The 27,469-nt window shown below is 41.3% G+C and overlaps 1 protein-coding gene across 2 annotated transcripts in view; it reads right to left on the minus strand.

The window, feature by feature from the left end:
* PRSS12 (serine protease 12) overlaps positions 1 to 27,469 on the minus strand; it is a 50,399-nt gene that overhangs the window by 9,386 nt on the left and 13,544 nt on the right. The window contains exons 3-8 of one of the 2 annotated variants that reach the window (XM_028744051.2): positions 21,979 to 22,157; positions 19,228 to 19,378; positions 16,082 to 16,260; positions 15,614 to 15,755; positions 14,463 to 14,659; positions 9,847 to 9,988 (exon numbers count right to left, since the gene is read on the minus strand). In XM_028744051.2, coding sequence (XP_028599884.2) covers positions 9,847 to 9,988; positions 14,463 to 14,659; positions 15,614 to 15,755; positions 16,082 to 16,260; positions 19,228 to 19,378; positions 21,979 to 22,157 — 990 coding nt within the window. The remainder of the gene's footprint in view (positions 1 to 9,846; positions 9,989 to 14,462; positions 14,660 to 15,613; positions 15,756 to 16,081; positions 16,261 to 19,227; positions 19,379 to 21,978; positions 22,158 to 27,469) is intronic. The other variant, XM_028744052.2, reaches the window with a different exon arrangement.

The following is a 27,469-nucleotide window of genomic DNA, read 5'->3' on the forward strand; positions in this document are numbered from 1 at the left end:
GAGATCATATTTTGTTACACCAAGGTTTGTTCTTTGCTTATTAATTGTTTGACCACAACAAACCATGATCCCTAGTTTGGCCATAACACTTAAGTCAGGAATCATGCTATGTTGCTCTTACTGGCTAGAGAAGTGTTGTGAAGAGAGCCTCTTGGGCATTTACACTAAGCATTAACTACAGTTTATCATGATGTGTGAAATGGGTCAACATATCCACCTGCATTAACAGCTCATTGTAAATACAATATTGCAGTTGGTGATCTTGCACTTTTCTTCTTCTTTTTTGTTAGCCCAACAGATCTTAGGGCTGTTTCATAAAGCATCACATATCCTTGCACAGTACTATGCAGTATTCATACATCATAATGTTATCCAACATAAACTGGTTCAACTGCAACATATTGGGATCTGCAAGCTATATATTTTCCTTAATCCGTTTAATCTTTGCATAAAATCAGCAGCTGTGTGAGTTAAAAATAATGTATTTTATAGTGTGACTCTTCTAGGAAGCTAAACTCATTCACACAGGGAAGAATCCTTATGCTACTTTTTGCTGCAAACCTTGCCTACAAATAAGGCACTCTGAAATAAATAATTAATATTGCACATCAAATAATTAATAAGCAGTATACAGGGCCCCAACAAAAGCCCATTTAATTTTGTACTGACACAAGCAACACCAGTCGCCACAAGCAGCCGATTAGATGATAAACTTATGTTTGAGGCATACTACTTCAGCTTGCAAGAGGTTTAAATGCTCCTCCAAACGAAACATCCCCTGCGTGTAGAAATCTAACATGCCAGGAAGAAAGTTGGTTGAGAACCCTTCTTTCTGACATCCAGTTTTCTATATGCAGGGACTTTTTTTCCTTTTCAGACATGCCAATCCCTATCTGCAGTTTGCAACGCTACAGTTGAAAAACAGATTTCCCATTTCATCTGTTGCTTGTAGGAGCTAGGTCACAGGTATCTGACAAGAAGACTTATTTTATCATCTGAGTAGCTATACTTCAGCTTCTGCAAACTGAACAGCTCCTTCTGTCCATGGATCCAGTGGCAAAGTGTGAGAAGTCAACTTTTGCACCATTCCCACACTAGTCTAAAATCAACAAAAGTTACCTCCCCACTTCTGATGGGAGTCATGTCTGGATCCAGCCCATTATGCTGTTCCTTTGGTCAACATCTAACATTTTCATGTTCAACTGCTTCTTAAACCATGTTTGGGTATCATATACTGTAATATCAAGTCTACATTTATCAGTTTGTAAGGGAAGAATGTGATATAATGTGAGATGCTGCTTTCCCAGAGAGCAATTATAAATCAAACTTATTGTGTACTCATCGGTCACTGCAAGCTTCATCATGTGTCTTTTACAAAGACTTGTGTCATCTGCCAACATTATTAAACTCACTTCCAACCAACTTGTATAAACAGAAAGAAATGAATACTCCAGGATTAAAATTATTTCATTCTTACAGTTTCACTGTTTCTCAGCCAGGAATCACGCAGCATAATTTGAAGTTGGGGAAATATACTATAAAATGTTTTTGCTGTCCCTGCCAATCCTAGATTGGCTATAAACCTTAGTATAAGGCACTTACTATACAGGAAACCAGTCTGCAATCATAGTGTTCTCTTAGGATGTCCACATTATCTAAGTGAATAAAACACACAGTTCTATGGAGAGTTCTCAATCTCAGCATCTAAATGTGCATTGCAGATGTCCTTTTTTAGTGTTCAAGAGGCTGATAAATTTAACCCTACTGTAGGTAAGGGAGACATCCGTTCTGACTTGCTGACTTTTGCAAATTATTAGGCAAACCATGCAAGCAGTTTTTATGGGTGAAAGCTACCTCCCATCCCCCCAAAATACCCTATACAATCGCAGACAGCACTGCTTATAAAAAAAAAGTTCCTTTCAAGGGCAGATGCCATTTTGCTTAGTCCTTATGAAGTTAATATAAGCCAAAGTATTACTTTAGTCATAATTAATACATTGGTTTATATCAGCTCTTAAAATTATGAACTGTATGACCTACAGAGTAAAAATCATTCCATCTGCACCTGCATAAGTTGGAATCAGCTACACACCTGCTCTTTTTTGGGGGGAGGGAGTGCTACCCCCTCCAGAGCAAGTAGCTTGCCTGCTGCCCAGAGCCACCAATCTGCAGTATCTCCTTGTCAGGATTCATATTAAGTTTACTGACCTTCATCCAGCCCATTACTGATTCCACGTATCAGTCCAATACCTTAAACAAACAGCTTCTCCTGATTCTGCTGGAATGGCAAGAGGGAGCTGGGTTGGTCAACATACTTTATCCCCAAAACTCTGGATGACAGCTTCTGGCAGTTTCGTATAAAGGTTAAATAGGATTGTGCCACAGTATATGCCTTGATGGTTTGAAGCATGCTTAAAATACCCTCTATGAAAACAAAAATCCAGTGCACTCCATTAAAAAGTTTTATAACATGAATTTTTCACCAGTTCCCGGGACATGAACATATTGATTGTATTCAACTAAGTTTTGCTAATGAAATGAAATTAATAGACCTAAGTTAGTCATGTTCTCCATACATTTAAATGGGTATACTCTAGTACAACTAACATTAGAGGCAACTCTTTTATACAGTTCAATCAACTGCAGAGACACCAAGATGCCCCCAATATTGACAGGGCCCAGACGTGCATTGCGAATGTGTGAGGTCATGTCATGTCATCGCAATGTCTGGAGGAGACTGAGCATTAAGGGGGAGCCAGTCACTGGAGGTGTGCTGCACTTGGCTCCACGCTCAACCTCGTCAGCCCCCACAACATTGAGGGGCCCAGCCCCCTTCCAACAAATATTGAGGTGGGGGAGCGAAGATACCTCGCCCCCCTAGAGTTGGCACACCTGGTCAATTGGATCCGTTCAACACTAAAACCAACAATACAGGTAAAAATACTACTAAGCTGAGGCCTTTGGAGAGGTTTGGGTAGCAAAGGAGAATGGGGTTTCGGGGGCTAGTTTAGAGTCCCTCCTTTTTTGGGATGGGGCAAGATATACAATTGACTATTGTGGATGAACCCTTTTAGTTAGAGGTACTGTATTAATTGATAAGTTTGCTATGTATTACATTTCTGAATGTTACTTTTGTTGCAAGTCACTTTAAAACTTATTTGTGAAAAGGGACAAATAGATAATCAAAAGTCCAATAAAACAAATGCAAACAAAATTTCAGAAAACCCCAATGGTCCATAACAAAGAATGAAAGAGCCTAGAAATTTGAATTTGTATGAGTTGCACATGTATAGCAAGGAAACCCAAAGAATAATGACCTTAAGCAGCGCTATCCGTCCATCTTCACAAAATGGACCTAAGATTATTTGTTTAACTCGTTAGCCACAAACTACATGCCTCTTCTTGTTCCAAGTTCTCTCTCACCCCCCTTCACCCATGAACAATTATATAGATTGCAGATATTGCAAGGAATGTTCAACTCCCTGACAGCTGTTTTCCCCCATATATGAGCTAAGTCTGCCAGACAGTGACAAAGTGCAGGAGACCTTTTTAAAGTTACATCTACTGCTGGAATCCAAAGTTAAGCACTTCTTTTCAAGATCCATCCAAGGCTATTTAACAACTCAATTTCCTTGGGTACCATAAGGAAATTAGTTCATATTGAACAGCCATTGCTTAATCTATCCTTAAATACAACTTATTATTGCATATATATCATAAACCAAAGTGACTCAGAGCCCTTCCATATTTATTTTTCATGCTAATGACCATCATATATGGCCGTTGAGTAAATCCAGATAACTACAAATTGCTTAATACGGCATCCTGTGGAGCATCTCCAGAAACACAACAATGTTCAACAACATTGGCTCTTGCTTAATCAAGAAAAGTGATTTCTTTTACTCTGAAAACCTGGGGGCATTTCATGCTAGAACAAGAGGCCTTGTTATTAGAGCTTCCTGTGCAATGTTATCTTAAGATAGACTCCTACGTAACATGGATTTCTTCATAAGCCCCAGCTGTATTTGCTGGGCTACCATATAAGGCATCTCAAAGCAAACCATGGACAGACATGTTTGAGCTGAACAACTCCTATTCATGCTTTTATGACTTCAGTGAGACATAGTACCAAGTAAATATATACAGGATTGCAGGCTTCACTCTGATTTTAATCTAGATAGAGGCTCCTCTCTGTTAGACACTGTTTGGTGGCTAAAGTATAACATGATGCAGATTGCAATAGTTTTAGAGAGCAACACTACATTCAAAATAAAGAGTTCTCAATGGACATATAAAGAACATTTGGTATTAGAATAAATTTCCACTACATGCCCAAATTACACACAGGTATTCCCCCATCACATATAAGAGGGCGATGTAATTTAAAGCACCAAAGGAATGCTTTTTGTGCTATAATGTTTACTTTATAACCTTGTTTATTTAACACATGCATGTTCTTTCCATTGCTGCTATGTCTTGGTCATGTTTTCATTGGCTGACATTTTTATGATATCAAAAGTACTTACTACATTTTATGTTACATTTTCCCACTACTGTATAAATATTAATCTGTGACTACAGCAAGCTCACTAATGTACAGGTGTAAAATATTAACTGAGGTTTAGGAAGATAGCCAAATCTATAAGCTTTTTCAGTCCAGTTACTTGGATTTATTTTTTATGGAACATCATCATCTTAATATTTAGAAAGTCTACCAAACTTTGGCAATCATGCATGCAACCAACGTTTCTTTCCATTCCACTGATGCAATCTACAAATTTCAGTATTCTTCCAGAAATCTAATGCCAAAGAACACAATACAGAGCCACACAGTTAGTTCTACGTGATTTTGGGGTTGGATAGCAAAGACAAATGATTCATTATGTGAATGCATGGCGGCCATGCGTCAAGCTCCTCCACATGGTCTAATCACCACTCTCTACCTTTGCATTGTCTAGTAGAACTTATGCATGTCTTGGCATTCAGCAATTGCTCATGCCTGCAGCATGTCATTGGCTGCCAAGAGCAGAGGTTGGTGGGGACACCGAGTGTCATGACATCTGAACACAAGTAAATTCTATTTGACTAAAATATTTATACCTCAGCTTTCCACCATTTTGATTCTCAAGCCAACTTATGAACAAAAGATACAACAATATAAATACCAACTATAGAACAAATCTAACAACTTGAGAACATATGAAACAGAAAAACCAAACAGCAGGGAAAGAAAAACAAAACATCAGAAAAACATAAAATGTAAAAGACTCACAGCAATGATAAGGAAATCAATATTAAGTGTATCAGTGAGTCAGATGAATAGAACAGTTTTAGCCTTCTGATAATAATGGCAGCAGGCAAATATGCCTAAAAAGGAAGGTACACAGTCTTGGTGCCAGTGCAGAAGAGATTCTGTCCACAGTAGTCATCTGTCTAACTTACGGAGGCATGGATTAGATGCAATAGCCATGGAGGGGAAGGGGGTCAGGAGACACAGGGCTGCTAATTTTCATGGCAGCCATGCATTTAAGAAGGGCTGTAGCTTAGCTGTAGTGCATATTTTACAAGTGAAAGGTCCCAGGTTCCATTTCTGGCTTCTGCAAGTAGGATTGTGTGGTTCATTCATTAAATGTACTGTAAGTATTTATACATGCTGACAAGTTCTCTGGATTTTTACCAAATAAGTTAATTTCTTCAGTTTAAGTGGCACAAGTGCAAATCAGAGGTATTTAAAGAAACCTCAAGACCCTCTAGGTTTTCCATACATAGCTGTGATTTATATCTGAGCCACCATAAGTAAGGTGAGGAATTTGTTTGCTTTAGATTGTTTTTCTTGGGAAATGTTGAAGCTCCTAGACCACATAAGTGATATATAGTGGAATTTAAAAAGAGAATGAATTTATTATATGCACATTTCCTCAAAGCTGGGCAAGCTTTTTTCCATTATTGTATTTAATAAAATGTGGCATGAACAGTAGCATTTTGGACTTTTCAGCATTTCATGGCAATACACAATCTGTCTCTCAACTGAATTTAAGAAAGCCAGTTTTGAAGCTACACCAGTCCTATGTTTCAGTGTTCACATGAAAACATGATTGTCATCAGATGTTTAGCTTAGGTCCCCGCCAGACTTGCACTCTTTTGTGGGAGGGATTCCATTGCATACTGCAACATTTAAGTTTGCTCAATTAAAGTGGCTTAAAGGACTCTGGCACACATTGGTGCAACAAGCCCACACTTTGTGTTAAGGAAACCAATGGGGTAATGCAATAGAAAGTGTGGGGTTGTCATATAACCTGTCCTATAACCTCCACATAAACCAGTCATGCTTCTCAACTGATTCTCTGGTGGTACTGAATGCTGACCACCAGAGAGATTTGTAGAATAGAACAAATGACACTCTCCAAACTCCTCAGGCACCCTGAATAAAAAGTGAGCAGAATAAAAACCCTGAATCCCACCCATGAGATATAAGCCATGTACAATCCCATGCACAGCATTCCTGGGGGAAACTATATCAGCTTGTATTGAGGCACAACAATTTCTATCCAGTCTTTTGCTTCTTCTGCAATTCTCTGGCTCTTCGTATTAAAATCTAATATTTGCTACCAACAGTGCAACGCATCTCTGTTGTGGCCCCGCTGCCCAATTTTCCTGAGTATTTAAGCACTCAGTTACTCAAGCTTTCTACCACACTTAAGAAATTCAGCTAACAGCAACTGATTGCATCAAACTTAAACCCTGCCTGTTTTGTTTATCATATGTTGATGATGACTGGAGGCATCTGGCCCAGTTCTTCTGAACTAGAAACAGCTGGAAATTGGGGGTGATCACACTGCACACTAGCTGTGAAAGTAAGGAATATATTTGCTAAGCTGGACATTCAAGAAAAATGTGTGGAAATAGAAGGAAACTCCTCTCTTTTCCCTTGCAAGAAATATTACTTCCCACAGCATAACTTAGCATGTGTAAACAAAGGGAGGAAAAGTCTTCATCATGTATTAAATATGGTCCTATGGGAAAGACAAGATAACACAAGGCAAATTCCTTTCCCAAGCAATGTAAATCAAAATGGCACAAAACCTAATAGGGATATCCTGCAACACAAACTCACTGAACTTTACTAACCATAAGGATGATATAAGAGAAATTCAGGATGTTCATTGTGGACTCTAGTATGAGATAAAAATGAGGGCAAATGAGCTGCATACATGGCAAATGACATGAAATTGCTGAATAGCTGATAAGACTCCAACCAGCAGATTGTGCCAAGAAAACAAACCAGAAAATTATGTAAATATGTTCACTATTTCAGGTTGAAATTATGTTTTTAGGGTATTTTGAAAGGCATTTGTTTTAATGCAACTTTTTTTCTTTTATTAGAACCACTATGTGATTATCCTCCCATTGCCGCTACCAGAGGTTTAGTATGTAGTCTGCAGGCTGCTGTCTAGTACGTAAGGTAAAGGTAAAGGGACGCCTGACCATTAGGTCCAGTCGTGGCTGACTCTGGGGTTGTGGTGCTCATCTCGCTTTATTGGCCGAGGGAGCTGGCGTACAGCTTCTGGATCATGTGGCCGGCATGACTAAGCCACTTCTGGCGAACCAGAGCAGTGCACAGAAACGCCGTTTACCTTCCCGCTGGAGCAGTACCTATTTATCTACTTGCACTTGGACGTGCCTTCGAACTGCTAGGTTGGCAGGAGCGGGGACCGAGCAACGGGAGCTCACCCCGTTGCGGGGATTCGAACCGCCAACCTTCTGATCGGCAAGTCCTAGGCTCTGTGGTTTAACCCACAGCGTCGCTCGCGGTATGTAGCCTGCAGTTATTTATGCAACTTTTTTCTTACACAAAAGTTACCATTGGGAGGGTAGGTTTAATCCTCCTTCCTCTGCACATAACTGTTACTGATAGTAAAGAAGTCCCCATGGGCATGAATGGGAGGTGTTTTACTATCAGTAACTGCTGGGCTGGGGGCCTGGTGCAGGTAGAAGTTTCAGCTGGTGAAAGGGAGGATTAAACCTCCCCTCCACATGCACCGTGCTTCTGATCTAGACCTGGGCCTCCACACTTACTTTTGACTAAGAAAAATCGCATATGCAGCTGCAGGCTACATGTCCAACATAATGTGCAGTTTGACTGACACACAGGACTTAGGGGAGTGCTGTACCTTGAAGAGCAAAATGTAATTTTCCTGCTAAATCACACTTCAAGCTTGTTCAAAGTTTCTGTCATGCATCCTGTGACCATACTCTTGCATTATAGCTATGTCCAAATCAGAAAAAAAAGGTAGAGACAACTGTGTTGTTATGCTTTTTAGGATTTTAGAAGTTCAGTATATATATGTTAAAAGACAAGGCAGTCCTTGCCTGCAGGCTCACAATTTATTGCCATGATACAAAAAGATTTTTAATTTTTTAATGGAAAGGGAATCAGGAGGTGAAAGGAAAGCAGGCACTGAAGTAGCTAATGGATGGGGCAGGAAAGCAAGGGAGGCAGCATCCCAGTGGTCCAGAGTGCCTTGGCTGGTGACAGACATAGAAACATGCTTCCCTTAATCTTTGAAGTCCCTGGACAACTACCAGTTGGAACACAGTATACTTCCTTGCAGGGAAAGGGAAGCATATTCCTTGCAGCTCCTTCTCTGAGTGATACATGGGGGCAACTTGGTGTGCTCACCATGATGAAAATAACAATGCAAATTGTACTACATCTGCTGGTCATTTTTCCTGTGGTTTCAGGCAAAATTACTAGCAATGCCTTCTGGTGTTGTCATGCATGCTACTAAACTTGTCATCTTTTGTTGTTTGGAAATGCCCCATAAATGTTGCTACAGTTTGTGATCAAGCACCAGAAGGCATTGAATCAATCTAACGGGCGGCACATGAGCAACATATAAACTACATTATGCTTCTTTCATATGAAGCCTGTTACACTGATACTCTTGGCAAGTTTCGAAAATCTGTTTATATTGTGCTGGAGAAAAGCTCCTTGGCAGCTCCAGCATGAAAAGTATTTTAACCTCTTCAGGAAGGTTGCTTTATTTTATAACACAATGTAAAGTCCTGTCTTGAAACTGAATGGAGTTTTAAAGGCAAGTTGAAATATGTCATATTTCAAGTGAGGTCTGTTGCTCAAAGAAACAGCCCCACCCCAGATAACTCACCAGAGCTGAGTGCAGCTTATTAATAATGGTGTTATAGAATTAAATAAAAACCATGGATTGCAGCAATACTAAATTAGTCATGCTTTATGCCCACTAAAATAAATGGGGGTGATATTAGCATTTGATTTCAATGGGATTTAATTGTGATCCAACTAACTGTGATGAAGGGTGTCATATTAAATAAATAAAAAAATAAGATTAATAATTGCACATTAAATGGTCAATGGTCCACTCCAGATATACTTTTCATTGCATAATGATTTGTGCTCATGTTGCAATTGGGGTGACCATATGTGACCCTGCTTTCAATACTACTTGAATCTAGTTCCATTTCTAATCAGTGCAAATCCTGCAGCTTGCTGCTGAAATCCCACAAATTTTCATGCCACGAGTGTTCTTAGTTGTTGTTTTAATCCAATTTTGTTGTGCTTCAGCCCCTCCAAACAGCAAGAATGTGTTAGAACTGGGGAAGCATCACAAAATAACTAATAAAGCAGAACAAATCTACTACCGATGTACTATCATTGTGTCAGTAACATGTTGCCAAATACACCCACACCACAATAAACGCCAGTCTGGAGGGGCCCAACATTTAATTCTATGAACTTGCACAATCTATAGACAAGAATGTATGGAAACCAGATAAAGTATTTAAGGACTATTAAATAATTTCTCTTACTTGAAGCCAAGTTGTCGACATACCACAGCTGCATCCTTATCGGACCATCCATCATCACAAATTGTCCCCCACTGGCCATGGATAAAGATCTCCACGCGGCCCTCTTTCTTATTTTCACCATCCATCAATCTGATAGGAGGCCCTGGGAATAAGTTACAGCTGTTAACACACAGCAATAGTAGCAAGAACCATTACCCTAGCTAATTTTCATCACATTGAAGGAAAGTTGTCAACTGGGGCTCAAGTTCAAGCATTCCAAGTTTGTACACCAGTGATGAAAGCATTTTAGTCTTGTAACTTGTATGACATCAATGCCAACTTGTTCAGCAAATCTAGACTCTAATGTGAAATGAATTTCCTCTCTGGTATCTACAAGAACATATTCTCAGTCTGCTGATTCCCAAATCTATTCCACTTTTCCAAATTTAGAGGTCCCAGGCTGAATGGGAGAAAATGTTACTAAAGAGTCTGTGAAGGATTTAGGAATGTAACACAGGAAGCTAACTTTCCTGCAAAAATTGTGCACCATATTTTGACACAGATGCAAGCAAAAGTACAGTGATTACAGGTGTCCAAAAGTCCAGTTTAAAGAATCCTGTATCAGTGGAGAATGTAATTAAATCCTGATACTAGCTTGATCCGGACTTTATGCTGTCTTGCACCCCCAAATTTCATAATAATATGTTGCTAGACTGTACCATTTCAGGTGGCAGGTGTGGATCACAGCTTGATTCCTCTCTTTCATGGACAAAGAGAGAATGTCAGCCAGAAGTTTATGCTACAACCTCCTGCTTGGAATTCTAGGGCTTTTTAACATGCTATATGAGCTGCTGTTTTTAATGGGGGTGGCTACTCAAACATACAGTCAGCTATGCACAGTCTAAATCACCCTCCCCCAACCCAGTGCCAGCATATGGGATGGGAGTTGTGGTCCAAAATATTGGATGGTCATCTGGTTGGGGAAGGCTGGTGTATATGGCAGAGCCTAGTTGAAGATGCACATTATAATTGCTCTAATCAAACCCTTTTCAGTTCCGTGATCGGGTATAGCTGCTTTGTTTTGTAGTTTGTTTCCTGGCACATATCTAGGACACTCCCCTGTTTGAAGCTTTTCTGTAGCACTACCAAACATTTCTTGGGTGAGAGGGAATTGAAAACCTTGACTGGCTCAGTTACACTTTAATCTTCTCTGAAGAACGGTATGGCAGACTGCCAATTCCCAAAGGCTGATCATCATTACTCGATGAACTCATAAATGCAATCAATACATTTTCTTCTAACCTTACGTTTCCTCAAGAGTTTAGCAGCCAGTGTCATAGAAAGGTCTTCTGCTATTAATAATGTATTATTGTTGCACAACAGCTCAAATTACATTTTCCTAATGCACAACAGAGCATTAACAGATGAAAGAACAGATGAAACTAACAATTGCTCGCATATTGAAATCAAACATAGCAAATGTCACATTATCCTTGCCTTTGAATTTATTATATACATTTTAACATATGCAGGCTGAGTATATCCAGACTGACTGGAACTCATTCTGCATCATTGCACACCCAGCTCACAGCTCTAACTACACTTGGCCCACAGTGCAGTGATCATGGTTGAAGTTCTAAAGTGACTACAGGGTGAAAAAGTCACACAACAGCTTCAACACAAGAAAGGATCCATTAATAGCACTTCCTTGGCACATTAAAATGACTCATTTGGAAGCAACCCTGCACGTTGTCTACACGTGATAAATCCCATGGATGAAAGGCTGGGCTTGCTGGCACTTTGTTTGGAAATGGATTATTGAACTAGATGGGTCCTCTCCTAGGGCCAAAATGCACATTATGCTAAAAGTATAGCTTGCATGCTACCTATCTGGGTTTTCTGGTTTAACCAATTATAAGAGTAGGGTAGCCAGGGCTGGTCCAAGACATTTGGGCACCTGTGGCAGACCCCAAAATGTCATTTCCCACACCCATGATGAAGGGGCAAGGGAAGATCTACATGAGGAACAAAAGGGGAAGAAATATTGACCTTGGGATCAGCTGCCCCAGTGGACCCTGCCACCTGAGGCAGCTGCATCACCTGGCCTCATTGGAGGGCCAACCCTGGCGGAGGCCCAATTGTGACCAGCATGTGGAGGCAGAAGGTTTATTCCTTCCCTCCCTGGCTGCAATCAGGAAGAAAACAGCCATCCTCCCATGCGGCTGTTGATGTCAATGGAAGGCTTTTCAAGCATCAAAGCTGCACTGGGGTGTGGGGGTAGATTTTCATTCCAATTGTTGCTGAGAAGGAAGGGAAACCTCCTGCTGGCAATTGTGTTCCTGTGCCATAACTAATTACGGGGGGGGGGGGGGGGGATCCAGATGCAGCTTGCATGCCAGGCATTTATGTTTTGCCCTCTGTCTGATCCAGCAAAGCAATTCTTAGGTTCTTAAGAATATTTGCAAAAATCAAGTCTTAATGCTTATTTTTATCTAGCTGCATTGTCGGATTTTTCCAACTCTACAATTTTTTAAGTCTTTCTTAAACTTCAGAAACTGTTTATGAGATTCATTCCCTCCAAATATATTACAATAGATATGAAAATAGTTAATAATCTAATTACTGTAACATTTGTTTATATCAGTGGTTCTTCTGTAGGAGCCTCGTCTAACTTCTTTCAAATTTACTGTGCAACATCAGTGACTACATCCAAAATGTCAAAATTTTCACCTCATTTTTGTCATCATCCAGAAATGCTTACTCTACAAGAATATAATTTCAGTTCAGACTTTACTCATATTACCTGGGCAGCAACACAGGATATTAGCTGTAAAATGGAGCAGATTTTATTCTCAACCAGCTTGTTACTACTTGGAAGTTTCATTCACAACTGTTAAATTAATACAATTTTCAGGTACCCAAAGGGAATTTTACCATCTGGCAGTATTTAACCATATTGGGCCCTTTCCAGCTCAGGTTAAGTTCCATAGTTTCATGAACAGAGCAGCACAGATGTTCACTTAGTGTCTACGTGAATGGCCACTATGATATGAACCCCAGCTATTCGGGGTTTAAGTGTTCCCATTCTCATGGTCTCACCCACGCAGAAATACTATTTACATTATACTGCTGGTGTAATAAAAGCTCTGGAATATTAAGAAGTGTAAAAGAACAGCAATGAAAAGAGATGAGGGAAAGAGTAATAATACGACTGGAAATTCATTTAGCAAAAATAATATGACTGGAAATTCATTTAGCAAAGCATGCAAGATGGAAAGAAACTCTAGTTCAATAATGCTGTAAACACTATAATTTGTTTAACAGTATGCCTCAAGTTATAAAGTTGGTATGGTACCAAGATATACTTAATAGAGCTCTTTGTTAAGTTGAAAGACATGATGCAATTCTTAAATAAATTCCTTATAAGCTGTCTAATCTTCATTACTATGTTTACTTCTCATTGAAATGCTGTTCTTTGACTCTGTTTACCATTTCCCAACATAGGGTGAGACCTATATTTTTCCTCCTCATAAACTGGGGTGATAAATGAGATCAATCATTTCCATTCTTGCGGGTTGGGTAGTCAAGGTTCTTTAAACACCTGTAGCTGGCTGTTCAGCTATATTATACATATGAAGTTGTCTTCATTGGTCCATATTTGCCCAGTACTGTCTCTTGTGATAGACAGCATCCAAGGCCTCAGGTATGGGGTCTTTCCTAGTCAGGCTATCCATAATGCTTTAACTGGAAATGCCAAGGTTTCAGCCTAGGACCTTCTGCTTGCCAATCATTTGCTCTGCTCTCTATTGCAGGGGTGGCAAAGAGAGTGGTGAATGGGCTGGCAGAGAGAGTGCACAAGAGCTATGCAATTCTGCAAACTCCATGGATCTGGCCCTGTCCATCAATAGCATGCATTGCGTAGAAGACTGACCCTTGGCAGAAAAAAGATCTCAGCTCCTTGTTCTTTGGAATAACTATAGCTCCTTCCCAGACACTTCTCACGTTACAATTTTTCAATCTGCAAGTTGTCCGAAAACTCATACCTATGGGGAGGATTTATTCACATGCCTATTTATATGTCACACTTGAGTATGTGGAGTTCACCATTACAACCATACCAAGGGCTGTGCATGTGCTTCACTAGAAAAATACTCTAGTTCTCTGTGAAATTCCAGTACTCAGCTGCTTCAGAACAAGCCTATGGTAACCAGATTAAAAATGTCCTCTATTTACATGACAAATAGCCTGGTCCTGTACTAGGTAGACATTGCTCTGTATTGCTCTTGCAGCTCTCTCCTTCCTTGCCTTTCTAAATTTAACAGATTTAACTTTTTTAAATGGATACTCAGTATAACTATTCTCTGTTTCCAATCTTGAAAGCTGCTTTGTATCTTCTTCTAGCTAGAATGTGGCCAAGATTCAAAGGGCTACTCACTGGCTTCCATATGCCCAGCAAAAGTTCAGACTTTTTGCCTGTAAACAGCACATCCCTGTGCCACATCAGAAGCAGCCTCAGTTTCCCAAAAAGGTTTGCTATGTGGCATGATGGACTGGTGCTCAAGAACCACAAAACTAAAGCACCTTTGGGGTCCCTTGGTTCTCTGTATCCAAGCTTGCATCTACAGAGAGGAGCTTACCCAGTGAGGCTCTGTGGCTGTCGTAATCTCTATAGCAACTTATCCCAACATCCTCTTTGTGGCTGCAATCATGCTTTCCCCATTCCCTCTTTGAACACTGGAGGATTGCAGACTCCTTTCCTGAGCAGCTGACATCATCCAGCCAGATGGGTCCAATGTTCTCTTCTGGGTAGTGTTCTGAGACACTTTTCCCATTCCTGTTTGCACATAGATAGATTGGCACTTGTAATGTGAGTGAGGTATTGAACATATGAACAACATAAAAAACAAACAATAATATTTCATGTAATAACAGTTCCAGTGCACACAGCACAATTAAGTTCAACTTCAATTAGCATCCATTTTATTTTGAGTAACATTGTCCAGTGTCCACCACCTTTAAATAAATCTTGTTGCTAGAAATCCATGGATGTTTTACTTTTTAAAGGCCCTGATTCAGCAGAGCATTTAACCACTCATTTGACACAATATGCAGAATTCTATTTCATCCTCTGACACTAAAGGCTGCTATAGATATAATCCTGCTGACTGCTTTGCCTTGTACATACACTTTCCATGTTCTTTCCTTCTGGGGTGTGAATTCTTCCTCCCTCCCAGGACTAATCAGATTTAAGTCAACAACAACGTTCCTGAGTTCCTTCTTAATACAGCAAACTTTGAAATACACACACTACAAAAGTTAGATTTGTTGGAAGGAGTGTACAATACCACAGCACTGCTCAGTGCTATGTCTGCACCAGCCCAGATTATCTCAATTCCCATTTTAAAAATTGGCACCTGCCTGCTCTGCTGGCAATTTAAACATTTGTTCCAGTAGGACTGTTTTCAGACATGGATTGCTGAACTAGAGACTGGTAGCAAACTGATTCAATTGATAAAGTGCACCCCCTTCCCAAACCAAAGACAACTAAGAAATGGGTTTATTTTTTTTGACAAAAATAAGATAATTAAGATTCTTAATCTAACCATTTTTCTTTAAATCCTAGTTGAATTTTTTCAATAATGTTTTACTGCTGATAAATGTACTCCTGATTAGGACATAACAGTGAAGTTAACTGGGCACCTGTGAAATTCTGGACAATAGCATTTTGCAGAAAATTATCAGCAGTGATCTGCAAAGTAATTAACCTCCTCACATAAATGGACCTTACTTAAAGCCCAGCTGGCGGCAAACCACATGTGTGTTCAGTTCAGTCCACCCATCATCGCAGATGGTGCCCCACTGTCCGTTGTAAAGCACCTCCAGTCGTCCCTCATGACTGACTTTCCCACCTGCCAGTCTGATGGCACCATCTGTAGCATTAAAAATAAGAGCCAGTAGTGTTTAAGAGGCAACTTCGGGGGAAAGAATCTGTGCTATAAAATGTGCTGGAACAGATTCATTAAACAGCTAGACACTAGTAATTTGCAAGGTTTTATGAAAAAGTAAAAGGGGAGAGAGCCCTAATACTGGCACATTTCCCATTGTTGCTTTTATCCAACTTCATAATTTAATCCCAAAATGATTGTACTATATACATTGAAATGTCACCCTGACTTGGCCCCACGTCCCATGGCTTCACTCCATCTTGATTCAAAATCTATAGACTTCTAAGACTTCAGCAACCTTTGCTGCCTACCTGCTAGAGGTGTGCAGGAAACTCCTGCATCTTCTTTGTGGCCACAGTTGTGTTCTTGCCAGGAACTCTTTAGACACTGTTCTATAGACAGCTCATTTCCTGTACAACGCACTTCATCCAACAGCACAGGACCTGAGCCTTCTCCAAAATAAGCCTGGCTCCATGCCTTGGCAACCCCTCTGCACCAACATGAACAAACAGAGAATCAATGATGGCAAATGGTCAGAAAGTGCCTCTAAATTAGCTACTGAAATGGTTTGTATTGCTTTGGTACACATGCTACAATCCAAAGCAATATTGATCCAAGTAGATGAACAGAGTGGCTACTTAAGATGCTTATTTCCTAAAGAACCCTTTGATAGATTTTGCATTGCCAATTAAATGTGTACATTTTTATCAGGAAATTAGAGCAGTTCTGTCATAACAGAACCAAAATAAATATTCTACCCCATGTTCTTCTTTAGTTTAGTCAATTGTATGGAGAAGACAAAAATAAGACTATTTTTTGCATTCCCCCCCCCCAAATGAAACAAACAGCTAATAGACAATAAAGGAGATATACCCTAAAAAAAGCAGGAAGAACATGGTCATGTGTAAAGAAAACAGGGAGAGTACAAAGCAAAGTTCATTCTGTATATAAAACACCAGACACTCATTTACGACATCTATAGTTGAAAAATCCAGCCTTAAACATAACAGTGCTTTGCACACCATGGTTTCTTTTTAGATTACTTTCCCAAAAACTTCTATCTTAATGTCCTTCATGACTCATAAAAATATGCTGCGGTTTTTCAATCTGTTTATAAGACATCTGGCCGTCTCCTTCGCCCACAGCCTAAAGCAGGTTGAGATTATCAAAAGTGAGTATCGTAAACTCAGAGGACCTGGCAGACACAAGGGCTGGTGCTAGATTAAGGGAACAGGATCAGCAAAACAGAGATAAATTAGATAATTCAGCAAGAAAGAATGTGCTTCCTGTTGTAACAACACATCAATAATAAAACCTTAAAATGTCTCACAGTGATTTACAAAGAGAAATTAATATAAGGACAATAGATTCTGGTTTTGGAAGAAAGGCTCTTGTTTCTTACAATTTAAAGCAAATACATCAGACTGTTTCCTCAACAGGGTTTTTTTTTGGGGGGGGGGTTGCCTCTTTTAGTCATCAAGGAAGCAACCCTCAATGTCACACCTGCAGAGTTTATGAATCACTGAGTAAAACATATCATCCTTTTGCCACCTGCCAGAAAATATGAAACAAAAGGCCAAACTAGACATTAAGACACACTAAATATGCATTTTTTTTATTTAAAAAAATGCAGCTGGCAGCTACCGGGGGTGATACTGCAGCAAACAGAAAGGGGAACTTTAGGCGTTTCCTCCCCTGCTGTGGTCTTGCTGAAGATTGCTCCCCCAAAACTCCTATTTGCAGTAGGAAGAAAGCCACCACTAATGCCAGTGGTTTGTTGTTGTTGTTGTTGTTGTTGTTGTTGTTGTTGTTGTTGTTGTTGTTGTTGTTGTTGTTTAGTCGTGTCCTGGGGACTTACATTGCACTGCATCCCTTTTCATTTCTAATTTATATCTCACTTTTCCATGCACATTAAAATGTGTGCCCAAAGCAGCTTACATTTGTTAAAAAGAATCAAAACGGTAAAACAATGCACATCAAAACCACACTGTAACACCAACATTTCAAAAAACATTTCATTATATCAGTGGAATGAAGAAAAAAATATATCAAAGATGTGTGATGATGTCCAACTAAGTCGGAGGAGACCCAATGATACAAAAAGGACTTAATCTCCGCTCGTTACAATAGGTGCATTCTGAGTACTAACTCTGGATATTCTACATGCTCTGCTGAAAATAGACTTATGCAGTGCCTCACAGGCTGGAAATCCATATGCTATAATGGGGAGGGGTTAGCATACAGAAAGTATTTAATTAGATGAGCAGTATTCTCTTCTTGTCACTGGCAAACTAATCCTGGTGGGTTTTATTGCACAGTAATGCCAAGAGAAAGCTGTGAGAGGATAGGAAGGTCATTGCCAAGAGGCTTTATTTTATAATTTGCAGAACATTTCCAGCTGGATTAACTGAGACGATATACATATATACACAGCTTGGCGTCTCTTCCTAGCCCATCCACCCCCAGCCACTATATATTTCCTCTCATGGTAAATTTCAGTCTAGGAATGATGAGCCTACCTGCTAAGGCATCTTGCTTTTTCTTCTTGAGCTCACTAGTCCTTAGGCTCCCATAAAAGCATGTGGATAGGGAATATTTAATGGCAACTATAATTTACTAAACTCATGGGACAGAGGCAAGCTAGTCAACCTCAAAGTAAGGTAAATGTGATTCTACTTTAGCATGCGGCACGTGTTCGAAATTACAAATTACCCATAAATTGTGGCACACTAATTGTATATTTGGGCTGGGCTCAAAAGAGTGATGCTGCATGTGCATGAACCTTTGACTCGCTTCTCATCAACACAGATGCAGTCCCCACTCCATACTGGAAACCAAAGATTCCCAATATCAGGAGCAACATGCTGAACATCAGAAGTGGAGGGCAGTGTTTAGAAAATGGCCTCAGAAGCTCTATTTAGCACAAGGGGGCTGCTCCCTGTGCAGCTCTCAGGCATGAGTTCAAATCTATCCTCATGTGTGAATTCCCCTGATTACTTCCAATATACAACCTACAGTCAACATGAAATTCATGGGGGAACAAATCTGAGAATTGTCATGCAAATAAGTCACACTGGGCTACTGATTTTTCCTAGGTAGAATGTGGATAGTCAATACATGGTGTGACATCGTTGCCCTTAATGATGGCAAGGATGATCCTGCAAGTGACATTTGTTGCACCACACCACACACATACTATCCCTACAAGTTGCATGGAAGAAAAGGAGAACAAAACATGAGATTGCCCTTTTAGCTTAGAGTCTACACATTATCAGCAACGTTTAGTTACACCCTGAGGTGGTCAAAAGACTCTATTTTGGCTCAAGTGGTGATGCTTGTTCAGCCGTCCTAAGTATCAGATCCATTTCAAACCATGGTGCAGGCATTTGACTTTGCTTTTGCATCTCAATTCATTGGCAGTGAACTGAATACAATATACTGGGGTGGGGAAACTAACCCAAGGCCAAGCTGCCTGCAGACTACCTCAGCGTCCGCATCATCCCACTGGTCGTCGCAGATGGTTCCCCAGTGACCAGCATGATACACTTCTACTCTTCCTTCATAAGCACTGCTTCCATCCACCAGTCGGACTGGGATAAAATCAGGGTCTGAAATGAAACACATAAGGAAGGGAGGGAAATGAAGTTTTCGTTTCCCAATTATTAGTGATCAGCTGCTACCAAATGGACAGCAAAGGCTTTGTAATTTGAAGAGACACAACCTAGTAATATTGTGGCTCATTTCAGATCACTAACGGCATAACGCAACAGCATGCCTGGAGTCTTAATAATTCCTGCAGCTCTAAAGCAGAAATTTCAACTGCAGAAACTAAGAATTCCACACCTCCTAAACTCGACAGATGTGAAGGAAACCCCATCAGTAGTGATGCTTTCTTATAACTGAATAACAATAACGGAACTTAAGTTTCAAACAGGGGCTAGCCAGTTGCCTCTGCGAAGCATTCTCAACAATGTTTATCACTGAATCACACCTTCTCTGTGATGGTCAAAATGGAAATTTGGAAGTATTTGAAAGCATGAAGCCCTTGTGCTTCCTTCTCTGTTTGCAACAAATTAACCAGGGTCTTCCATATGTACATTCTGTTACTTTGGACCATGTGTATTATCCTCAGTCTTCTGCATTATTTGATGATTAAAATTTGGGGTTTCATTTAAAAACATAGTTTTATCCAGTGCTGCAAAAGCCAGGTTCTGGTTGCACAGCAAGCCTTCCCCTTCCTCTCTTCTGTCTGTGCATTCCCAAGAACTTAATGGGAGAGTCCTCCAGCCCTCTAGAGCAGATTCTGAGAGTATATTGGGGGCTATAGGAAAGGGGAAGTTCTATTGCACAAGCCAGATGACAAGATTGCATACAACTGTGTCTTACTCGAGAGAGTTGTTACTTCAGTTTGCAACACTGCTGTGTTCAGAGCCATGCAGGCAGCCCCAATCTATGATTTGGCACACACTCACACAGAGCAATGTCGATGTACACCAAAAGGTGCATTTATACAGCTGAAGCAATCCACATGGTGACAGTAACTAGAAAAAGAGCTCCTGACCTGTGGAAATAGTTGCTGGTTGTATATGCATACAGCCCATTTTGTAACCGTTTCTCCATGGGATTACAAGGCCTGTTTGTAGCTAAGGAAATGTTAGGATTGCTCATAGGTAAAGTAGTTGCAAGAACTAACCTGCAGAATTCTAAGCATAGCCCAGACTAGCCCTGCTCACATGACTTTTTCAATCCACTGTACTCAACGAGCTCTCTTTTCCCTATACAGCACCTTAGGAAACAATCATTTTCTGCATTACATTTTTGCTCCTGTATATAAATATACTGGAGGCTGTAAAAAGATGCCACAGAGGCTCTTCATACGATGGTCTGATAAAGAATAAAGCAGCCCTAAAAAATTCTGCATATCTGTGCAGTTCCTATACAGTAACATAATTAAGGATGTCAGTACTGTACACTCCTCTAGCTGGACAAACTCGCTGAGAAACAGAATGGTTTGAATATCATCAATCATGATGCTTCATTTGGAAAGAGAAAAAATACAGAATGCACTTTTTCAGAAGGTGACAAATTGCAACACCAGCAAGTATTTTTGGCCTAGACAAGCGCATATATGCACACAATGTATTCTGGAGGCATCATTCTCAAAGGGTGAGGCATGCCTTCCCAAGGAGGTGCAGGCAGCTGTTCAGGGAGACATGATGTCATCTGGCAAGCAGCAATGTGAGCTTCATAAGTGTTCCACCTTCCATTGATGAATAGTGCTGTGTGCCATGTGGAATCCCCTATCTTTTTTTACAGGCTTTGGGGTTTGATTCTTGGGCACCTTTAAGGGTCCTGCTTTGAACTACTTTTGTCTCAAGAGAGAATGAATTGTGCCGGTCAGCTTAATTTTGTCTTTGCTTTAGCGATGCTCAGAGAAAGGTATTAAGGAAGCTCACAAATATTTAGCCATTGTATTACACAGTCAAGAGTGCAGGCAAGTGCCCTGAAACACCACCACACACCTTTAGGTAGAAGGACTCAGACAAGAAGATAGTGGGCAATCATTACATAGGCCACAGGTGGTCAAACTGCAGCCATAGGGACACAGACAGTCCTCAGCCCAATCTTACGTGGTTCTCAGACCAATTTCATGTGGGTGGTAAAAGAAGGAGGAAAAGTGGTGGAAGGTACAGCCAAAAGGAAGACAGAGAGACACAAAGAGAAGGCAGTGGGCCACCAACATTAGCCTCTGGACCTAGTCACTGTAGAGTCCAGTCCTTCCCACTCTGGCCCTGCCCATCACTGGCCTTGCCGGAAAACCCCAGAAGGGAATGTCGTTATCAACATGTCCATCCTTCCTCTGAAGAGTCCCTTAAAAGGCTAGTGAAAACCACCAAGGACCAAAGAACAGAGAAAGGAGTCCTTGAAACTATCATCCTAATCCCTGAATACAAAACCTTCTGCATTAATGCTGTGATACTGACTTCAAAATCTCCCTTGTGGAATAATTCCAGCTAGTTCAAAGGGTATTTTGGCCTCAATTAAATACAACTTGGAGGAGAATAATGACGCTATTATATAGCATACCCTTAACTACTTTACCACCAACTGTTCTCAACAAGGCTATTTTAAACCAAATCGTCTCTGAAGATAACTATGCTGTTTACATAATGCAAAACCAAATTATGTATGTGTACTTGTATTTTACCATGGGAAAAGCCACATGCAACAGCAGCTGCCATATTTTGAGGACACATTCCATCCTGCCAGACACTTTTTTCACAAAGTAAGATGTTTTCTTCATCGCCATGGCAATGTACATCACTCCAGTAAACAGGGATAAGGCCCGGTCCAGAAAATGGGGTGTGCTTCGCTGTGCCTCTCTCCCTGTGGGAAAAGCAACAAACATAGGCAAAAAGGAAGGCAACTGAGATAACTAGAAACCCCTTGTTAATGTACTATTCCAAATTAAACAGCACATGTTTCACTGCAGTTTCTGAGGCACAACTAAGCCTTTCAGTGGATATTATGTATATGCATGTGTACTGGATCTGAAATTGTTTTCATTTTTTTTATTGATGCTTTATGATGTTTTTATGATTCATCACTCTGGGATGTTTCGTGAAGAGTGATTCATAAATTAAATGGGTTGTTTTAAATATTCCCTTATCCTCAGTGAACTCCAATATCACTTTTAAAATTCTCACATGAGCTGCCAATAGAGACAGACTATTTCTTCTGCAACTTTCCCAACAGGCAACTTTCATGCCAATCCCCCAAGCTGTCTCTTTTAAATGTACATGAATTTTAAAAACAGCTTGAAGGTTCGCTGGGAGCACTCTTAAAATACTACGAGTGCACTGTAGTGCACTGCACTAGCACACTGCACTGGATCATGCTATAGAGAATTCTAGAAGCCACTGGTAAGCCCCATAAACTGAAGCACAGAATATGAGCTCTAGTTCCAGAAGCTCTTTAGGCAAGTAGTCAGCTATAGGGTTCTAGATGAATGTACATGAATCAGCATCTCTTCTTCAGCCTTCTCCATACATTGTACCAGGTATTCGCACTCGGGTGAAGGTAGCAGCCTAGGAGAGCCCATACATGTGTTCCATTTTTATATGGAAATTAGTTGCTCATTTTGAAACCATCCTAATATCAAACAGATAATTCAAGCAGACTCGCTGGCAGCTTATATCGCTCATACCTTGAGAAATCTGGGAGCAAAAACCTTTTTATATGAAAACCAGATAGAGAAATTGCACGTAACACACAGCTAAAACCATAAGCAAAATTGCAACCTCCAGATGGGCAGAACTTTGATCTCATCTAATCCACATATCTGTATAAATTGGTTTGGCATGTGCAGATTAATATTAGACATTACAAAACAGCTCAGAGTCAGTTCAAACTGGCCACTCTTTTAAGAAGAGAAGAATAATCTCTAGTTAACATCACATTGCATGTATTCTAAGCAAACCCAATAAAGCTTCGGGTTTTTTTTGTTTTTTTTAAAAAAGGGCCATAACACAAAAGAACAATCACTCTGTGGGATGTGACAGGCAATGGACACTGCTCCATGAGGACAAATGGGACACTGCCCCACCAACCTTAGCCTGCTTCCTTATGCACAACCAGTCTAAGGGCGGACCTGGCTGCCAGATTCCTCACTGGTCTCAGGTTTACCTTTGTAGAACTTAACAAGGAGGAAGATGCTGACAAAACTCTGCTTCCACCTACGGTTGGCCTCCCTGCCCTCTGCCCTAGCAGTACCACTACTGGTGACACCATTGTAATATTCAGTATGGGATAGGATTGATAAGAAGCACAGGTGACCTTAGCCAGGAATCAGAGCTTAGCTATAGCAAGCCACAGCAGCCCTAGAATTCTCTTCCAAACACACAGCGCTCTGCCCTGCATTAAATCCAGCATTGTACTTGTCATGCTTTGTTCCATTTAACATTCTCCAATATTTTGTTACAACTTGAATTTAGCTGACTTGCTTTCAGTTGAAAAATACACATATTCAAGCATCACCCTCTTAAAAAATCTTTTTACGATTAAATATGTATTGAAGAGAGGTAAATAACCGAGTAGGATTAACAGATGAATACAACAACTTCACTTGGGTGTTCATTATTTCCTGAAAAACTCCCTTGAAGTTGCAAATGGTTAATTAATCACTTCTATAATGTATCCATAGCAACCTGCTGGTTTTTCATTATTTGGATGCCAACCTGTCACATGGCATTAATTAAATATTTATGTTCCAATCTGTCAGAGAAGGATAATCAAATGTGAAAAGGTGGACTTAAAGTTTATTCATATAAAATTCCCTACCATTTTACTAAATAATGAGCTTGCTTTAAGAGTCTGTACTCCTGATTCTTTTTGGTTGGTATCTGTCTCGAGAGACAATGAATGCCCCTACAGGGCTGAGGTCAAACCACTGCATTAGCAGCACTGAAATAACCTTCCCAGGGTGCAAGCCTTGGCAGTGTGCATGGAGGTCCTGGGCTACCTAGATCAGTGTTTCCCAACCGGTGTTCCGCGGCACACTAGTGTGCCGCCGGAGGTTGCCTAGTGTGCCGTGGGAGTAGTGGCATAGCGTGGGGGGTGCCAGGGGTGCCAGTCGCACCGGGCGCAACATCTGCGGGGGGCGCGAGTCCAGAGGGAAGGGACAAGTTCCTTCCTCCGCCGGGCTCCCCGCCGCCACCGCCAGCCTTGCGCCCTAGCGCGCGCCCCCCGCCGCCGCTGCTGCGGCTGCGCTCCACTCACTGCTCGCAGGAGGAGCAGCCACTGCAGCAGCGCTGACACCGCCACCGACGCCTGGCCGGGCACGGGCAGCCTCCGCACCCCGACGCCGACGCCATCCCCTTCCCCCTTTTTTTCCAGAGCTGGGGGAGGGGGAGGTTTTAAAAGGGGGTCTTGCATTGGCGATCCTGCAGCACTTTGGGCCGCACGACGCGAGCGCGCAGCACAGATCAGCCACGACCCCACCCCGTGCATTTCCCGGGGAAAAGTGCTCCATGTGGGAGGCGCGTTTCCCCTTCATTCCCTCTCGTGCAAATCCTCCTTGGGTTCCCTCCCCCGTCTTTCCTCTCCCTACCTCACAAAAGCCTCACCTCGTCGCCTCCTCGCTGCCTCTCGCCTCTGCAGGAGCGTTTCCCTCCGCGGAAGAAGGAGCAGGGCGCTTTTGCAACTTTGCCTTCCCCGCCCCACCACGGAGCACATTTTCCTCGCCCCCCCCCAACCCCCGCATGTAGAATAGAAGCCCTCCAGCCTCCACGGTGCACAAACTCTCCCCTCTGCAACGAAGCGCTTTGTTGCATATCTTTGGTGAGGTTTTTAGGCAGTCTTGGTGCACCTTAAATCAGCGCTAATTGCGCCTGGACGCAGTATTTACTTCTGAGTAGGCCCCCTTCTCTCCCCCCCCCTAGCACCTGACGTTGCTATTCGTATCATCAGGTTTGTTTGTTGATAATTTAATTGTTTTAAAAGCATCATGCTAAAGAGCTCTCTCCCACCCCCAGACCCTTGGGCAAAACAGAAACACACACATACACAAACACAGAGATTGAGCCCTGCAGGTTTTATGAAATGAATGGATTCTGAATGCCTGTTTCAGTGGCTTGTCCGCCTTAGGCTGCTGGGCCAGACACCTGTTACAAGGTGCAGTCCGTAAGCTGTGAGCGCTGCTACCTGCCGCCGAGACCACGTAACGACAGTCTTGAAAGACCTACATTGGCTCCCAGTACCTTTCCAAGCACAATTCAAAGTGTTGGTGCTGACCTTTAAAGCCCTAAGCGGTTTCGGTCCAGTATACCTGAAGTAGCGTCTCCGCCACCATCGTTCAGCCCAGACACTGAGATCCAGTGCCAAGGGCCTTCTGGCAATTCCCTCACTGTGAAAAGTGAGGTTACAGGGAACCAGGCAGAGGGCCTTCTCGGTAGTGGCGCCCACCCTGTGGAATGCCCTCCCATCAGACATCAAAGAGATAACCATTACCTTCTATGCTGTTACTATTTTTTTTTTCATAAGTAAAAAGTGACTTTTCCCCATCTGGCATGGTGGTGTGCCTCGAGATTTTTTTCATGAAACAAGTGTGTCTTTGCCCAAAAAAGGTTGGGAAACACTGACCTAGATGACAAGACTCCCCTCTCAGCCTTGCTGATGTGGTCCAAAGGAAAGCAAAGCAATACATTTGGCACCAGCTTGCCTGTAGGAGTTGCCGGAAGGAGGTATACAAGGTGCCATCCAACCGTCTTAGGGACTCCACTCTGGATTTGTGTAGGGTTTACTCCTTAGACTTTTCTTTTCACAAATATATCCCACAAGGCAGCAGTGGTTTTTTTCTCCTAGATGGGCTGCCTTCCCAGGTTGACGAGCCCCATCTGTCCCTCACATCCTTCTACAGTACATGCTGTAACCAGCTTCTTGACTGTTGGACCCACAATGTAGGACAATTCTTCACCTGGGGATTTTTTTACATAGCATATATGAAAATGCAACTCTCTGGGTAGAACTTCATGTGGGAAGCAGTTCCACATGGTTAAGGAAGATGTTAAAGCAATGTATGGTTCAATAAACTCAAACCAAGTTGAGAATGATTCAAATGCATAGTTTATATTTACAGTATAATTGTTAGTTTCATCAACAACAAGGAATTTCACAGAGTACAGTGAGGCTGGATCTGGGCTAGGTTGGGCCTGGGCAAGTGTTGGCCTATCCCAGTTGAACAGAACAACAGTCCTTAACATGCTTCTTTTGTGTTCAGTGGTGGGTGTTTTCATCCAGCCTCAAGATTTCATCGTCTTCTTTGTCGTCAGATTCTCTTCTTATTCTAAAACCACCAGCTGCTATGTCAAGGCATGAACTGGTGTTACAAATTATTCTAGGGAGAACCAGTTCCACTGCACGAGACACAACAGGCAATCACCCAAGACCATAAATACAAAGTTATATAACAATCTTTGTGCAATCCCGCCATAAGTTATCTGCAGGTCAGTGCCATTGATTAAACTGGGACTTGTGCATGAATAAAAGAGGACCACTTATATCCAAACATTATGGGTCTCCTACATGCGGATCATATCCACGTAGGTAATTGTAGGCAATGCAAGTATAGATTGTCATGCTCCCAATGTGATATTTTGCCTCAGTTTATGAAATGGAAAAAAATGTTGCAACAATCTATATGCTAATTTAATGCTATTTCGTATTCTGTGCAGAAAATCTGTAATGCATGCAGGACTGTAGCATCAATACAGATTCCATAGACCTAATAATTCTTTTCTGTTTTTCAGTGTTCCTGCTTTAAGCATCACCTTTCACTTTTTTAGAAAACTGTTTGAAATGAAGCCGAAAAGAAGAACAGTGGCATAGAGTAAAGAGAGAGAGACTATGTGAACACCAGAGGCAAGGGCACAGAAACAAGGCAAGTTGCTATTTATGGGGTGCTGAAGAAGACTCAGCATATCTTGAGATGGCAGCAGCTGAACTCCACAGATTTCTAGGCTGTCTCTGAAACCAATACAGCTGGAGAATTAAAAAAAAGGAGAATGGCAATTACTCTGAAATGCTCCATCAGGAGTCTGTTCCTGTATCCTGTTATACAGCTGCAACACAGAGCTTTTCAATCACCTATATAAAATATTGTTTGTTTGTGTGTGTATTTTAAAAAATAGGGCATATTTCCC

This window comes from Podarcis muralis, chromosome 9, assembly GCF_964188315.1.
Source record: "Podarcis muralis chromosome 9, rPodMur119.hap1.1, whole genome shotgun sequence".
NCBI lineage: Eukaryota > Metazoa > Chordata > Lepidosauria > Squamata > Lacertidae > Podarcis > Podarcis muralis.